Source organism: Canis lupus, chromosome 18 (genome assembly GCF_011100685.1).
Source record: "Canis lupus familiaris isolate Mischka breed German Shepherd chromosome 18, alternate assembly UU_Cfam_GSD_1.0, whole genome shotgun sequence".
NCBI lineage: Eukaryota > Metazoa > Chordata > Mammalia > Carnivora > Canidae > Canis > Canis lupus.
In genome coordinates this window covers 10,385,713-10,404,406 of record NC_049239.1, presented here as the reverse complement: position 1 = coordinate 10,404,406, position 18,694 = coordinate 10,385,713, and the positions used below count along the sequence as shown (strand labels likewise).

General features: G+C 43.2%; 1 protein-coding gene across 1 annotated transcript in view; it reads left to right on the top strand.

Moving 5' to 3' along the window:
- POU6F2 (POU class 6 homeobox 2) overlaps nt 1-18,694 on the top strand; it is a 125,857-nt gene that overhangs the window by 64,794 nt on the left and 42,369 nt on the right. The window contains exon 2 of the mRNA XM_038562668.1: nt 3,070-3,207. Within this exon, the coding sequence (XP_038418596.1) occupies nt 3,115-3,207 (93 nt within the window). The 5' untranslated portion in view covers nt 3,070-3,114. The remainder of the gene's footprint in view (nt 1-3,069; nt 3,208-18,694) is intronic.

Here is an 18,694-nt window from a genome sequence, read left to right as displayed (position 1 = left end):
AACTTGGCAGCAACTTCAAAATATCCAATCGGTCCCAGAATGTCAACATGCTCATTATGTACATTTATTGTGCCTGGACTCCTCGCTGTCGAAATCTACCCTGAGTCTCCAATCAAGAAGAAGTACTGATAGGAACACTGCTAATATGACATGACTGGGGACAATACAGAGTGACATGACCCGAGGTGATGAAGGGAACACTTATGGTTTCCTGACCATTCCCTCCCCCTCCCTGCCACATATCTCGATGCATATTACATCCCTGCCTTGGCAGTCACAGACAGAAAAGCCCAGAGATATTTATGAAGCTGCATCCATCACCACCACCAATGGTCCACCTGAAATGCTGTCAGTGCGCAGATTGACTCGTACCCACTGTCTGTGTGTACCCACAACCCCTCGCCTTAGGTTCTAGCCCTACTTTCAGGAGCCAGAGAGGCATCTCCCCAGAGCGCCCCCCCCCCTTGCCTTTCCCAAAGACCTAGGGAAATAATGAGTCATCGAGGTGGCATTTGTTCCATGAAGAAGGAAAGGCAGCAAAGGGAAGAAGCTAGGACAAGGATATCGAGGAAATAAACATGAAAAATCAATAAAATCTGTACATTTGTGTTTGCTTCAGCAACTTTCCAGAGCAGTACAAGTATACCTGTTCCCGGCCCCGTAACAGGAAGGCTTAGAGTCTGCTCTTAGGTAGCTATTTTGTTTCATATTCAGAACCATAGTTTATCCTTTATATAATGCAACCTACAACATATAAATGGGCCCTATAGCTGAACAATACACTCCCATCCTAAATGTAAGGATTTCTCCAGTATACCACTATATCCAAAGTAAATCCGTAATTAGCCATTTGAACTTTTGATTGACCTAGATGTTAGGGAAATGTCTTACAACTTCTGAAAATATTTTCACTTCATTAAATGGGAATCACTGTCTATCTTTTTCAGAAAACATTCTGCACGTGCTGATTTAAATTTTTTCACCGAAAATTCGTGGACAAATTTTGCATATTCAACACTAGCAACAAACTGTACACGATTTCGTTTTCTTTGAGATTACGAAGTTTATTTTGGGATCTCTGTGAACCTGGGATGGGGGGGTGGGTTTCCATTGTGGTTTTAACGTGTATTGCATAAAAGAAGTATAAACGCAGCAGCTGGCACGTGGGCTAAGACATCGATAGGCAGCATCTGTCCTGGCAGTTTAGGGGAGGTAGTCCCAAAGATCTCCTCATTTCAAGAGTGAAAAGTCACACAATACAAACTCTTTCACCTAAGATAGTCAACCACAAAACAGGGAGAGTTTTCACTGACCATCCACCACTATTTGCTTCATCTACACTATAAAAATAAAAAAACAAGACCAGGGCCAACCTGAAATTTAAATCCCATGGTGGTAATCTGGGATAAGACAGGGTTTCTTTGAGGCTGATGAATGAGAATTTTTTTTTCTCCTTAAAAAAGGAAAATCATTCCTGTCTTTTAGGAGAGAGAGATAAAGGCAAAAGACACATAAAGTAATGAGTCCAAGATGGATTTTTGCTTCTTAAAAAAAATATGCTGGGTCAATGGGATTTCTGTAGAACTAGTTACGTGAAATGTGGTTGTAGATGAAAAAAGAAACCAAAGAGATAAGGATATCACGTTAATGAAAAAAAAAAAAAGTACTAAATTCCTCTCCCTTTTGGTGTTTCCTCTGACAATTAGCATTCCTGTCCTCATCAGATGTTATAAAACTCTAGGCAAATTTCCAAAGGAATGAAGCTATCAGATATATTTGGAGGGAAAGAAAGAGGGAAGGAGGAAAAGAAAGAAGAGAATGGAGAAAGTAGAAGAAGAGCTTCCGGGACCAGAATTAAGTCTGGCATTAATTTTTTTTCCCCACCAAGTCTTAGTCTTGGCAGGCTTTTGCTAAAATGCAGGAATTTCATGGATGTGGGAACTGGTGATGGAAAAATGCATTATTATACACAACAATCGTTGTACTTGAGAGGAACTATATGGGAAAAAATAACACCCTAGAATAAATACAAATGAAATTCATGTATCAAAACCAATACTGTGAAAATAGTTTAAATGTTTCTTGAATTTATATCTAGTCATTAACCTAAATGCAGATTTTAGTTCAAGCTACTCTCCTGCCTCGTGGTCAGAAGGCCTGAAAACCTGTGGCGTGGAAAATTGGCAGGATAAAGAATATTGAATTGGTCTCCATGGAAAAACAGGTTTTGGCAGCTATAACCTCCTCCTTGAGTAGGTTCCCTCTACCCAAGTCAAATTCTCCTCCCGATTTCACTTTTGTCCTAGGAAAGAGACCGAGGGAAGGCCACATATTAGTTAAACAGCAAACAGAGAGATGTCCACCTGGCCATTCACCAAAGGACCTTCCTCATTGGCCTTGAATGCCGTGATCGGCGTGAGCCCCCCTCTGCCCATACCCCACCCCCCAAACGTCCCAACCCTAGACTCCTCCTCTAAGAGCACAGGGACCGGAGCTTTCCATTACTACCAACTTTGGTTTTCTTCTTCCTTGGAGAAGAAAGTGAGGCGAGGCATCTGCCTTATCCAACCACCCGAAAGGAAACTTCAATTCACAAATAAAAATGATGGATTCATTTGCAGAAATCCTTAAAATCTGGTCCTCCCCTCTACTCCTACTCCCAACCTATTTGAATCCCCATTCCGTCCGCTCACCTCAAGGAAAAGAGACATTTCCCCAGAGTTTTATTTAGGCTGGAGGACAAAATCCAGGGACTTCTCCAAAATCACTGGTCCATCTGGCAAGACCCTACCTGCCCACCGAACCCCCGGGACCCACCTCGCTCTCCCCTGGGGCTCCACTAAGCAGCCCAGGGTTGGGGGAGACTTTTCTATTCCCAGCCTCGGGTCCAACCATCCCAAGAGCCCACAGCTTCCAAGGGCATGTGTGCCAGGCTCCCTCCCATGGGTCTGGGCCCTTTGCATGAGCCAGTTGGAGGGAGAAGGCCCTTCCCCCATGTGAATGTCTTATCCGTGTGCTGTGCCGATGCCTCTCTTGGTGGTTTCACCCTAATCTTTTCTCTCTTTGCAGCTGGTTAATAATCCACTAGCAAGTCAGGCTGCAGCGGCAGTAGCCATGGGCTCCGTAGCAAGCTCACAGGCCTTTGGCAATGCCCTCTCCAGTCTTCAGGGGGTCACGGGTCAACTAGTTACTAATGCACAAGGACAGGTGAGTGGGAGATGGGAACAAGAGTGAATTTTTATGGCAGATTGAACTCGGAAAGGAAATGAATTTCTTTTGCATGACAGTGATATGTAACCGCATCCATTCGAGGCGAATAAATAATGTTTACTAGCAATGTCAAGAATAGGAGAGGGGTTGGGAGGTGTTTCTATATTTTAGAAGCAAGATTTTTTTCCCCTTCTCCTGGAAGGTCTAAGTTTTATTTTGTTTTCATTTCTGTACAATGGCTCGTGTTCTGACCTTAAGTGAAGGAAATACTTTTCATGACGGGGCTTGCTTGCTTGTTTGCTTGCTTGCTTTTTTTTTTAAAGGTAAATTTTAAAAATAAAAGTTTCCATTTTGCTATTTTATTTATTCATTCTTTTGAAACTTGGACCATGGGGGAAACTGGTCATCTTCCTTCCCTAATCGCTGTTAAGATTTCTAAAGCAGCCCTAAGCAAGCCCATTTCTCAGTGGGTGGGGATGTGATGGGAGGGACCAGTGTAGTCTTGTAAGAGCAGCCCAGGGAAGGGGTGAGGGCCTCTTGCAGATTATTCTGGAAGCCCGGCCAGTTCTTGTACACCTGCAGGTTTACTTCAGCCCGTGGCGGGGAGGGGGCCCGCAAGCCTTCCTCATGTCATGGGCAGCATGCCCACTCCCTTACACCACTCCTGTGCCCTTGTCGTGACGAGGATGCTGGTCCTGAGGTCCCCAGGATGCTGACCGAGCTTCAGATGAGGGGGCCTCCCCCCCTAAGACCCCAGGAAAGCGAAAAGCTGCGTGACAAGCAAAGCGGCATTAAAACCCGAGGGAATCAGAATCACCCTCCACTCGAAGGCTTGACACAGCCCCTCAGGGCCAGGGCACCTTGACCTCCAATGTGGCCATTGCTGAGGATGGAACACGAGGCACACGGAGCTTGCAGCTTCTCCAGGATTTTTCCTCCCAGACCTCCTTACTCAGCAGTGAGTTCCCACATCCCTGCTTGGCCTGCTCCGTGGAGAACAGGCATTGCGACGCCTTGAACCCTGATTTTATTTTACATAAAGAGTAAACAGAGATGCATTATAAGCTAAACCATCTCAATCTACGTCTCAGGGGGAAAAAAAAGCTGACCTTGTTATATTTCCTGGGCGGGTGCAGGATTGTCCCGTCAGAACCCCGAGGGCTGAACGATGGAGCTTGTCAAAGAGCAGCCCCAGGTAATGAATCATCTTATCACAGGTGCACACCACACATATTAAAGGACGGTTGTATGAACACCGTGCCCTCCACAGTCACCTTTCAATGTCGGCTTTAACCCTTGTTCCAATCCCTTTTCATCAAAGGATCATTTTATGCAGCCGGCTCTAAATGGAGGCTCTCAAAAGCCTATTAAGATTTCTGGAGGGACGGGGTTTTGGCGTGGAGGAAAAGTTGGCTATAATATCTATAACTCATACTCAGATCAGGTCGGTCCTGGAAGCTGCTTCCTAGAGTTATGCCCGAAATAGAACACTCCGATTCGTTCCTGCCAGGCGGCTGGCCCTTGAGATGTAAATTTGAAGAGTTCAAGATAAAAAGCTTATCCACCACCCATGTGTATTTCCCTCTGATTTTTCTGTTCCAGCGTCCCAGTAAAATGTACCACTCTGCCCCACCGCTTGAGAATTTGTGATGGAGAAAATGCTTTATTGATGAGAAGGAATTATTAGCAGTTTATTCTTCTGGTGATTTAATGGTCGGTCATTTTGCCAGTTACAAATCCATCCCCTTCTCAGGGGCTAGAGTTGCAGCCTTTTTGCTCTGTTTGGCCTCTGCTGGGTCCAATCCTAGGGCCAGCTCTCCTGGCCCATGAGTAGTACCCACAGGAAAATGAGCTCCAGATGAAAAGCTTCGTTGGCACTCCGCATATATAGAATAAGAGTCGAATTTATTTTCAAATTCTTTTGTTTTAGAAAATGTGCTATGGTATTGATTCGATGGTGCACAAACCTCCTCGAGTGAAAAAAAATTACATCACAGAAGAATTGCTATTGCCCACTCATGAGGTCTTGTCTGAGAGTTTTAGAAACATATCCAATGGCATCATGCCTTCCTAGTGCCAGAGAAGACCAAGGCGCTCACATTTCCAAAATAGATGAATTGGCCATGTTCCTGTAGCACTGTATGTGTGCGTGTGTTATAATATAAACACAATCATCTTCCCAGAAAAAAAGTGCATCCTCTGCACTTCTTGACACAAAGATCCTTGGGTGAAACTTATAAAGTGGCCAAATTACACCAAAAAAGGGCAGAAATTATTTAGTGTGTGTGTGTGCTGTGTGTTGTGTGCGTGTATGTGTACGTGTTCCTTTTGCTTGTATTAATGCCGTAACAAAAAAATAAGACTACATTGGAATCAGGTTAATATAATTAGCCTTGCTCAAAAAACCGTGTAAACTAGAATTACTTTATCTAGCCCTTTTTCAATTCCTTAAAAAATCTCCACAGAGCTTTCCCAGAAAAGGTACAAAGAGAAAACTCTTAATATATTTATAGATTCTTTCATTTGAGTTCTTGACATCAACTATTTTTTTACATTTGAAAGTCTGCCCAGAAGTAATAACATTAAAAATCTAAACCTGGGTTTGAAAAAAGCACGTTTACCTCACTGATACTTTGGGAGGTGGGGCTGTAAAGGAGGTACCAGTGGGGGTGCCCTGATTCTTGCTCCCCACTGCTAAGATTCTCTCTCTCTGCACCCCTCCCTCTCTCTCCTACTTGGAAACCAAGTTGGGATTACCCAGTAAAGAGCCCTGACAATACAGACCTGCCTAGGATAGGGTTCAAGCTCTCCATTTTCTAATTCCAGACCTTGGAGCAATGAATGACTTAACCTTTCTAAACCAGAGCCTCATCCTCAAAGTTAAAGGCAACCTCTGTGAAAAGACCCTGGGGCCAGTGGCTCATGGTCTCAGGGCAAGTGTTTCTAGGTCTTCCTACACAGCAGGGCGGATGCCCACCCCACACAGGGAGGGAGACATGCCCCAATCTCAACAGGAAGAAAGCCCACCCCGCTGGGACTTGCAGTTTTGCTTCCTTGTCTTGGAAATGTAAAGGGATGAGAAATCTCCATGTATTTAAGGACTTTCGTTTTCTCTTCTTTTTGTTTCCTAACCAGTTCAGTCATTATTTTACCTTTCTGACTCTGCCATTCATTTGCAGTTAATTCGAAAGTCAAACACTATCCCAAAGAGTGATTAATTTTAATGGAAATACTATATTCTAAAGTTGCAACACACATGTCTTACTCATATTCAAATGTTTTAAAGTGATGACATACCCAACTTCACTCTGACATGGAAGGTAGCAAGTTTCCTATTGGTAATTCATGATCATGTGATTTATAATGACTATCACAGTGCTGAGAACAACATTCTAGTTCCCTTTGCTTACCAAACCAGGAACATGTATGAGTGTGGAAGCCAGACAAGGGAATGAGCACTAGCTATAGACCTGTTTGAATCCCAAGTCAGCCAATAACTAACTAGCTCTGTGGCCTTAAACAAATTACTTGAGCTCTCTGAGCTTCAATTTTGCTATGAAGTGAGGACAATAAAATCCAAGTCCCTAGATTATGAAGATTAAGTGAGGTAAGATGTATAAAAAGGCTACCATAGTACTTAAGTATACAGTTAAAGACTCAGTAATAATAAGTGGCTGCAGAATTATCATCATCATCATCATCATCATCATCATGGTTTAGAGTTCTGTTTAGCATTTTCTGGAAACCTATCTTTGATTTGGATAGATAGCAAGAGGCAGTACAGCATACAAGCAAAAAGAATGGGCTCTGGAATCAGGCAGCAGTTCATCAGCTGTGAGACCTCAGGCAATTGATTTACCTCCCTTGTGCCTTAATTTCCTCATCTGAAAAAAGGAGTAAAGGGCGCCTGGGGGGCTCAGTTGGTTAAGTGTCTGACTTCGGCTCAGGTCATGATCCCGGGTTCCTACGATCCAGCCCCGTGTTGGGCTCCCTGCTCAGCGACGAATCTACTTCTCCCTCTGCCCTTGCCTCCATTCGTGCTCTCTCTTTCTCAATCTCTCTCTCTCTCTCAAATAAATAAATAAATAGCCTTAAAAAGAAAAATGAGGATAGAAAGGGAACCAGCTTCTAGGATTAAAGAGCTTAGTGCGTAGTTAGACACATAGTCATAGTGCAATAATGCTAACACTCAGTATATGCTGTTCTTATTAAGAGGCTCTGTGTGTTTTCAGTTCACACTGCACACACAAACCCACTGTGTGTGTGAGGAGTTTGAGATTTTGAGAACCCTAGCAGCAGAACATTAAGTTAATTTAGGGAAATCTTATCCTTACCCTGGATAATGCAGTAGGCGTGTGTGTGTGTGTGTGTGTGTGTGTGTTCTTAACGTTTGTTCAGTGGGTATGCTCAGGATTTGGCAAGTAGATTTCCCATCGATTTGTTCAGCTATAGAACTGGCTTCCCTATTGCCCCTGGCAATATCTCCTTATTGGCATTATTGCAGAAAAGTAAAAGCAAATGAAATTTCATTTTATCCTGGGGCGAAGGAAAGCATTTTACATTTTAACTGAAGCTCAGAATGTTTCCTGATGAAATTAGTTCTCAACCGCTGTGACATTTTCTTAAGTGGCAACAAGTCAAGCCAAAGTCCTTCCCATCCTTAAAGAGCCAGTCAAGTAAAAAAAAAAAAAAATCAACTAAACCACATTACTTTTTTTAATGTATAAAAAAGGAGAGGGGCACGTGAGTGGCTTAGTGGTTGAGCATCTGCCTTTGGCTCAGGTCGTGATCCCGGGGTCTGGGATCAAGTCCCGTTCCCTGCTTCTCCTCATTTTGTGTCTCTGCCTCTCTCTCCATATCTCTTGTGAATAAATAAATTAAAATCTTTTAAAAATAAAAATTAAATAAATAAGAGAAAAATTAAAAGGACTTACCCATTCAATTCATTACTTAAGAATACACACAGCATTGTATGAATAAATAGTAGCTGAGCAGAGCTGCTTTGGCAAGACAAAAGGATTTGCAGTAGGCAGGAGCTGCCTTCTGAAAGGACCACAGGCCACAATCAAAGAAAAGCAATCTGCTCATACTCATAGTAGCCTACACATTATAGCTTAGAAAGTACACCCTTGACTATGCAAAACCATGGATGGTGAGTCGCCTCTATTCAGCAGCCCCGGGCTGCAGAAGGGCAGTTGCCAAGGCAGGATCATCACCAGCCCCACATCTGTACACAGCAAATAGAAGAGCATCCTATTCTCACAACTTTTAAATGTGAGAAACATATGTGTCTTAGAACTGAAGAAGCATGATGCTCACATTCAAACATTCCTCTGAATTATAACAATCAAAAGTTAAATAGCATCTCTAGAAGAGCAGCTAAGAGTCTGGACTTTGAAGGAAACAGGTCTGATTGGAACACATTTCTAGCTGTTTGGCCTTGGATAAAGTTACAGAACTTTTCTGGACCCCTGTTCCTCATCAGTAAAGATGGGAATGATAAGACATCTCACATACTTTGTGGAGCGTTTAAACATAATTGTAGCAGACATGTGCTCAGCACAAGGCCTGTGGTCATAAGTATTTAATACATTGTGTTAATTTATCAATAAATTCATGTTATAGCTCTTCTTTTTAGAATGAAAAGCCAATAATTGACCCTGAACTATGGGTTGCTAAAGTAATTCAACACCTAATTTAAATAAAAAGATGAGAATCTTTTAGAGAAAGTCACTACAAGATAGACGAAAGTGAAGTTATAATAAATACAAACCTCAGCCAAAGAATTGAGATATAATTCATTTTTTCAGTAAGTATCCATTGAACCTCTCTGTGAGTTTTATTAGCTCTGCATAGGAGAACAAATAAAGCCATAGCTGCCCACATTTGTAAAACTGATTTCAAACCCCGGGCAAAGGAGGTAGTGTGTAACTCTGACAATGAGACCAGAGCAAGTAAGGTGCTTTAAACACATCCAGCTGAAGTCAGTTGATCAGGAATTTAGGGAATTTCACATATACACTTTTATTTTGCTAAAGATTTTATTTATTTATATATTTGAGAGAGAGAGAGAGTGAGCAAGCATGGGGTGGGGAAGGGGCAGGAGGAGAGAGAGAAGCAGGCTTCCCCACTCAGCAGGGAGCCCAACACAGCGCTCAATCCCAAGACCCTGAGCCCAAGACTGATGCTTAACCCACTGAGGCACCCAGGCACCCCTTGTTTTATTTTTTATAATGAAACACATGAAATGTGTAAAAAAAATTTTTTTACAGGGACACCTGGTTCAGTCAGTTAAGCATCCAGCTCTTGATTTCAGCTCAGGTCTTGGTCTCACCGTCTTGAATTCAACCCCTACATTGGGCTCCACGCCTAATAAAATAATACTAATAAAATAGTAATAATATTTCACCAAAAATAAAGTAATAATATTTATATATTAATATTGATAATATAATAAATGTTGATAAATAATAAAAATAATAATTAATAATAAAATATTTTACCAAAAAATACAAAAGGATCCTTGTTCAACCACGTTAATGTAACTGTAACATAAATGTTAAGATGTTAACATTTTTCCCTATAAGCTTCAGTTGTCTTGCTTATTTTTAAAGAAATAAAATATGACTGATACAACTGAGGCCTTGACACCTTCTCCTCTTGCCCCCTCCCCCAAGGTGATACTATGACAACGTTGGTAATTCCTGTCATGCAAATTTTGCATCTTTACTAAAAAGTGTTATCTTTTGGGCAGCCCAGGTGGCCAGTGGTTTAGCTGCTGCCTTCAGCCCAGGGCATGATCCTGGAGACCCGAGAATTGAGTCCCATGTCGGGCTCCCTGCATGGAGCCTGCTTCTCCCTCTGCCTGTATCTCTGCCCCTCTCTCTCTGTCTCTCTGTGTCTCTCATGAATAAATAAATAAAATCTTTTAAAAAAAAAAAAGATGGTATCTTTTTAAAAAGCTGCCACTTTTAATACAAAAACAGAGCATATTGTTTAGATCTTTTGCATAACTAAGAATTAAACATGTTTGCTGAAAATTCAGAGTAGGGTCCTAAAAATTCAGAGATGGTATCTGTTTTTCCCCAAATACGAATAGAACAATCTATTTAGGTTGTGGTTTTGGCCATGTTTGCTAAACCAAAACTCAAAACAGTCTGACAAAAGATTTTATTTTCTCATTTGCAAATATCATTATGGCAAGTGTTTAAAAAGGTGTAAAAATTCGATCACGTGCAGTAGAATACATATCAAATAAGCATTCTGTTAATGGCATTTTTTAAGACAGAGGGAGCACCCCCGTGCATGCAAGGCTTGGGGGGGGGGGCGGCAAAGAAAGGCAGAGGGAGAGAGAGAGAGAGAATCCCAAGCAGGCTGCACACCAGGGCAGGCCACACAGGAGGCTCCAGCTCAGGACCCTGAGGCCCTGATCTGAGCCTCCACAGAGAGTCGGAGGCTCAACCGACTGAGCCACCAGGCGCCCCTTAACCGCATTTCTAAAACACTTTTTAAATCAGCTCTTTCTAGAGACTGGGAAATAAATGTTCATGGGGTTAGTAATATTATAAAAATTTTACCCTGGCTTCATCTGAGTAATAAAGATGAAACAATAACAACAATAAACAACCTCAATCTTTCCACTAACATACCAAATTCCCCCTCTGAGCCCGATTGAGAGCTTGATTTCCTCATTTCACGACAGGCCATTGCATTAAAGCCCCGTTTCCCTAAGTGTGCGCCTTGGCCATGAACCAGCCCCCCACCCCCAGCCCGGGGCGGTGCGCGAACCAGGGTTGGGGGGGTGAGCTCCATCCTGGGCGAGGTGGGGCGGGGGGCGGGGGGCGCTGGACTCCCGGACCCGCTCGCCCCGGCCTCCTGCCCGGCCCGCATCTCGGGGAGTCGAGCGCGGCAGGGCGGGCGCCGGGTTCCCGTCCGCGCGGAGGAGCAGCCCCTCCCGGCCCCCGGGAGCGCGAGCGCGGGGAGCGTCGGGGCCCGAACCACCGACCCGGGCGGGGGGAGAGGGAGGGGGAGGGGGCGACCCGGCCGGGCCCTGCGCACCGCAGGGATTTCGCGGGACGCGGATTTCCGCGGTGACCCGAGGGACGCCCGGGGCTCGGGCCCAGAGGGCGCGCAAGCAGAAGCGGGTGGGTGCCGCGCCCCGGCCGCCAGCCGCCAGCCGCCAGCCGCTCAGCCTGCACCTGCCGGCCCGGGCCAGAGGCGCCTCGCCCCGCCCCGCCCCTCCTAGCCCCGCCCCGCCTCCTAGCCACGCCCTCCTAGCCACGCCCCTCCTTGCCAAGCCCCGCCTCGCCCAGCCCCGCTCCCGCCTCGCCCTGCCCAGCCCCGCCCCGCCCGTTAGCCAAGCCACGCCCCTCCCCACCAAGCCACGCCCCTCCTAGCCCCGCCTCGCCCCTCCTAACCCCGCCCCGCCCCTCCTAGCCCCGCCCTCCTAGTCCCGCCCCTCCTAGCCCCGTCCCTGTGAGCCAAGCCACGCCCCTCCTTGCCAAGCCCCGCCTCGCCCAGCCCAGCCCCGCCCGTTAGCCAAGCCACGCCCCTCCCCACCAAGCCACGCCCCTCCTAGCCCAGCCCGCCCCGCCCTCCTAGCCCCGCCCCGTTAGCCAAGCCACGCCCCCCATCGCCAAGCCACGCCACGCCAAGCCTCGCCCCCGGGGCTCCTCCAGGCCTCCCCCCAAATCTTTTTTTTAATTTTTAATTTTTTTAAATTCTTTAAATAAATTTATTTTTATTGGTGTTCAATTTGCCAGCATATAGAATAACACCCAGTGCTCATCCCGTCAAGTGCCCACCTCAGTGCCCGTCACCCAGTCTTTTTTTTAATTTTTAATTTTTTTAACTTTAATTTTTAACTTTAATTTTTATTTCTTTTTTTAGTTTTTAATTTTTTTAATTTTTTTATTTTTTCATCCCCCACTTCTAAAACGAGAGGGCTAATCCCCTGAATGCCAGCCGCCCAAAGGGCTGGCCAGCTTGAACCAGAAATAAAGCACCCTCTGAGATCCTTCTTCCTCCCTCCACTCTTCGGTACAACCTGTCGTGCGCAGTTGGCCAGAAATACGCAATTTTTTTAAAAAAATCTCGTTTTAGGGGATTTGTCTTGTAGATTGAGCCAGAGAAAACTAAGGTCTCTCTTATGTAAAGCAGAATTTTGGATTGTAGTGTTGTTACTTTTTTTTTTTTTTTCATCTAGCCACTGCTTTTCTTTTCTTTTTTCTTTTTAATTCTTCATCTATGAGTATTTCATTTTCCTGGGAATAAGGAAATGTGTTCTTGTGTAGGTTCCTGAATGGAGACTGGGCACATCCTTTCTAGGTAAATAGGAGAGGGGCTGATTAACTGATGAAGTAGCCTAATAAACAGCTTTAATTCTAAACAGGTCATATTTACAAGGCACTGTTCATAGACAGTTCCCTCAGAACGGGTCTGACTTCTCACATCTTTGACTAGCAGGGTTCGCAGTTGGTGCACTCTGACGGCTAAATACTATCACTATCCGGTGCTCATGGAGCTCATTTCATGTGCCAAGTTCTAAAACCGTGTTAGTTCTTAGAAGAGCACTACTAAGTTTTAGTTGAACATTCCTTCAGGCTAAGTGATTTCTAGAAGAGAATAATGGAATTAATTATAATTATATAGTATATTATTAATTATAATTATATAACCTAATTATGCTCCCAGGCACTGAGCCTTCACCATGGGGCTGGTATCATCTGTGATCCTGCCAGAAGACTTGACCCTAGTTTGATTACGCCAGCTGTACAGAGGAGCACACTTTGGGGATGACACCTTTAGGAACTGGCGGAACCGAGATCTGAGCCCAAACTCCACATGCTTCGTCCCATACCACCCTCACTTTCTTGGGGTTAAAGACCTAGGTTCATTTCCTGGATGCTCTGTTAGACAGGTCACTAACTCCGGAAACATCCTTGCCCCATCTGCAAATGGGAACCATAATTCTTGCCCGATCAACCCTGAAAATATATAAACACACACACACTTGAAAACTATAAAAAGCTTGCCAAATAAATATGTTACTTTAATCAATATTCTCACCATCATTATTTTTGCTGATCAAGAGAACTGAAGGAGTTCAGGAAAGTCTCTAAAGCAGTGAGATAATCTTGAAAAAGATGACCTCAAGTCTCCACTTTATCTTTCCTGGGAAAATCATCCTCAAGGCATCAGAGTCCAGGGGACTGTAGGTCACCAAGCATCCGAGCCAGGCAGGAAGAGTGCATGGTATGTGTTTCATATGGGCGCTCACCGAAGTGAGCCTTTCAGAGTTACATAGTAAACTCGATCTCAGCGAATCCTGGTTTTATTGTAGTATCACACAACAAAATGATTTTGGAAATGAAGAAGTTCCCAGAGTGGCAAGGCACCATACATTTCTATATCCTTCCCTTTGGAAGCTGACCCTCTAAGGAAGTAAGCCCTTCCAAAGAAAAAGAGATCTAATACTGTATTATGAGTCAAGAAACTACTGATACTAAGTTATACCATCAATTTAAAAACAGCTTTTTTTCAGAATGGAAGGAAATACTACCACATTAAACAGATACATCAATTATTAGGGCAACCTGATTTCACAAGTATTAAAAATAGAAAAAATGTGGGAGTCTTATAACTGAGGAAGTATGTTATTTATTTAATAAATAATCTTAACCAAATCCTGTATCAGAAAGACCGTACACTGGGCTGTGGATCATGACTCTCTTTTTAGTAATTAGATTTTAGTAAAAAGTCAAGGGTGGAAGCGAAAGCTATTTATGTCTCTGTTTTCCCAACTAGAGAGTGAAAATTAAACTTGTTTAGAGTCTGAGGGCGAGAAAGGAGAGGAAGTACTGAATTTAGTCTCCCTAGAGCAACACCAGTTTTTTCAGCGAACCATTTTTATGGGTAAGCAGAACATTACTAAAGAGGGGATACATCAAATTCACATGTGAGATGCAACTCGACTTCCAAATAAATGTTCACTGGACCCAACTTTCTTGGTGGCCGGTGAGTTGTTGACACAATACATTCTTCTTAAAGACGTGAACAGCATGTCCTCAACTCACAGGCCAATAAGAGTGAAATGAGAATAGATCAGAAAATAGGTAGGAACGGAAAAGTCACAACTCAGAACAGTAGGAGGAGCCAGGTTCGAGTTCAAACGTATGGAGGTAGGCCTTTGCACGATCCACTTGAATTTGATACGTTAGCATAGAACATTGCTCCAAATTGTTAAATCATCTCATCAACCAAGCTTTTCCATCTTGTAAAAATAACAATACAAGTAGGTCCTGAGAAGATGTCATAAGATGGAGCATTCAGGATGACAGCAAAGTCAAGATGTGATACAGCTTTATACTTAGAAGTGAATGGCATCCATCAAGCACCACCCCAATACACAAAGAAGACACGTGACACCCTCCCGAGCTCTGATGCTTATCAATAGATATTCACAATAACCTGGCCTCTCAGAGTTACAGAGGTGGACACGTCCACATGCTCATATGGAAGGCATGCATGGGAAAGAGCACAGACTTTCAAGGTAGACACTGTCCCCAAGAAGCTCTGGGACCCCAGGCAAGGCAGCTCGTCTAGCTCAGCTCCAGGGATAATAGTAGCTTCCTCTCAGGGTTGTTAGAGGGCTTAGTATTAACAATAATAAAATTCATAAATTCCTGCCATCTACTGAGCGCTTTCTACATACCAGAGTGCGTAACATTCAATATATTCTATTATTTCATTTCACCTTTCCCACAACCATGGAATAATAGGTGTAACCCTATTGTACAGATTAACAAACTTGCAAGATCACCCAGCTCCAAATGGGCAGGATCCAAACTCAGTTTTGTCTGCTATCAGAGATCGCTCTTAAGTGCTGTGCTCTGATAATAATTTTAAACTTTTCGTCTTATTCATCAATGTATCCCAAGCGGCTAGGATGACACCTGGCCCACAGGAAGCATAACATCATAATGAAATTTGTGGAGTGAATGAATAGAGCATTTCATATAAGCTAATAGCTATTCGATAAGCATTTTACATAAATTCATCATTTCATTTCATTGATCTTGCCCTAGTATCTCTAAGTGACAGCTGAGCAAACATGGGTTAACCAGCTTCTCAGGGCTACACAGGAAGAGTCTGGATTCGAGGGCAGCTCTGGCTGCTTCAAAGCTTGGCTTTCTTCTGAGTGAAACTGCTTTCAGCACCCGGGGAATGAGTGCCTGATACCGTGCCTGCCAATAAGGCAGCCTTTCCATAAATATCACGGGCCCCTTACCCATAGATATTTTAATCCACGTAAGGTGACTGATCTAGAGTAGAGTCTGTTTAACAGATTGAAGTTTTATGGGGAGATGCTTTTAAGCATCCAGCATGACTATACCTGATGAAAATGGCTTTGTTGGTTTACCTCACTTTCTTCAATTTTTTAAACTTCTGACGTTTCAGGGTTGCTGCAAGGAGTGAAAGTAATAAAGGATGTTAAATGCTTGCCAATGCCCCTGCACTTAGTGTGCAGCCAGCAAGCCCTGCCCCTCCCATCTTGTTCTCTTGACCACGTGTGTCTTGGGACCCCATGGTCACTCCAGCATGTGGACAGCCAGGCTGATGATTTTGAATCCTCTGTCCACACTGCTAGCAACAGGTTAAGCTGACTTGTTTTCTCTAGAGTATCAGCAACAGAAGGCTAGGTGACGTGTAACTTGCCTCTATAACATAACTACGTGGCTGCTGGACACGTAGCATCCACTTTTTTCTTTTAAGAAGATATTGCACTTTATTTCATCAAAATACAGGAGTATCACCTGCTAGGTTCATTTAACTACTGCTGGTTTCCTTGATGCTCTAGAATAAAAAACATCTCCATCCACCTTCAGTAAACCTGTTGGTGGTGATTTCATCTGGCACGCAGAATATGTGAAACATACTCCTCATAAGGCTATATGTCAAAAGTAGCTTTTGGAATTAAAAATTCCAAAATTCATACCATTGGCATAAGTTGTAAATTATTGATCCTAGAACGGGACAGTTGAGAAATAGAGTGGTGGTTTATTTATCATGATAAATTACATTTTTTCAGGACCACCTTTGAAGTACCAGAATACACACACACACACACACACACACACACACACACACACACTGAGGGGCACTTAAAATAGGAAGCACAAAACTATAAGAAACCACAATAGTGAAGAGTGTGGTGGCCCTTTTCAATCATATCCATCCACACCTGCCCGATGGTTAGGGGCAAGGGTGCAGATTGGTCACCTCTGAAAATGAGGATGCAATTTTATGAGAAAACCTCATCAGCATAATTCTAATGAGTTATGGTCTTTGTTGTGAGAAATGAGAAACTCCGTGGTCTCACCCTAAAGAACATTATAAAAACATTACTCAGAGGAAATTGAAAAAGTAATATATGTTGGAGTGATGAGGACAACTTTTTTCTGATTGAACAAATAGATAAATATGGCAAGCAAGTATCAAAATACATTTAATTTTGCCACAACAATGGATATTCTCCTGACAAAAAGCATATGAATCATCTTGGACTCATGAAACTGGGTGGTGATAAATAGATGCATCTTTAATCATGCTTGGAGTGGTTTCATTGCCCACTTTTCTTTTTTTTAGATGCTTATTTTGTTGTTTATATTAATTTAAATTCAGCTTTGCAGGCTGGATGCACTCATAGCACTAGGTAATGCTAAATATGCACAGCACTTTTCTTGAGCAATTGCCAAACGTTTCCTTCACCGGTTCCCATTGCTCCAAAGAACCTAGAATATTGGAGATCACTGGTCTCCGATTTGGGAGGGTTTTTTGCTCTCATTGCAATTGCTTTTTTTTCCCCTCCCATCTGGGAAGAAATATAAAATATACAGTTCATAGGTCCAGGGCTTCATTTAGGGATGTTTACTAAAGCTTCTAAGGGCCAAGGCTGAGTCAAACGAAAAGGTGTTCTCCCAAGCAATAAATAACATTAATCTGATTTAGTCACTTAATCTGGCATCAGCAGGCAGAAGCAGAAATACTTCCCCACATTCTAGGTATTTTTTTGCTGGTATTAAAACTTAAAGTCTTAGGCAAAGCCATATAAAATCTTACAAAGTTGGTCTTTCTGCAAAATGATGGCTTCACTACAGTTATGATCCTCTTTGGAAGGGAAAAATAATGTTTTCGGAATTCCACAGTGTTAGTAGCTGTAAAGAAAATAAATAGTACTCAGAGTTTAATTTGTAGTCATTGGGGAGAACGGGAAGGATGATGAATAACGAATATTACAAGTTCATCCTTAAAAATTTGTCTCTGCTATCGGGTACGTGGAACATCCTACTGAACAAATATAACAATTACTGAAACAAAAATGTAAAGTCTTTGCAGAGAATCAGAAATTTGACCATTAGATCATATTCAGAAACATTTTCATCCCTACCATTGAAAATCAAGTGAGGAGCCACACATTGAAATCCAGGCCACCGCGGCTTGAAGGAATATGTCCTTGCTACAAATTAACCATGGGCCGAAATATGCATTCTTTAAATTCCAATTCATATTCTATATAGGAAAGTTACAATACATTCATAGATGAAGTGGGGGAACTTTGTGAGAGAACGGTGGAACTGAGACCTTGTTTGCCACAAAATGAATTCATACAGATCCTGGTAGTGAGATCAAGATGACAGAGGTCTTATGACAGTGGCGTGGTCACTGAGGAGGAACATCATTCTGCACAAACTGAAGGGTGTTCCCCACTGCATGTCTGGCCTTCCTAGTTTCCAGTGAGAAACAGCAGTTTCCGTTAATCTTCTTAGGGACCAGAAGTCCCATTGGACCTACCTCTACCTACCCCCCTGATGGCTACCTGATTGACACTGGATTTCTGCAGGCATCATAACCAGCTTCTTTTTTTTTTTTTTTTTACAATCAAAGTGATTTGATTTGATTATTTTTAAAAGATTTTTATTTATTTATTTGAGAGAGAGAGAGAGCGCAAGATCGGGAGGTGGGCCAAGGGAGAAGCAGACTCCCCACTGAACAGGGAGCCTGACTTCAGACTCAATCCCAAGCCTCAGGATCATGATCTGAGCTGAAGGCAGATGTTTAACCCACTGAGCCACCTGGGCGCCCAATCAAAGTGGTTTTAAAACAAAATTTAGGGTCATGAGAAATTTCTCAGATTCCTAAAATCTAGATCGGTGCCTGGCACCTACCTAATGGCCTTCTTCAAAGGTTAAACCAAAAAACCTGCTACTTTTCAGGAGAAAATAAGAACTTATTTCAATGAAGGGTGAATTCAGTTGTTCGGGGACGCATGTGAGCATGCAAACAGTCCTCAAAAAGGAGGGACTGTAGGAGATCACCTCAAGCCACTGACAAATGCAGCAGTTTCCCAGAAGGAGAAAAAAGCCTGCAGGACTACTCAAGAGCAGGCAAGGGCTTTAGCGTTATGTAATTGCTCTATCTTGAC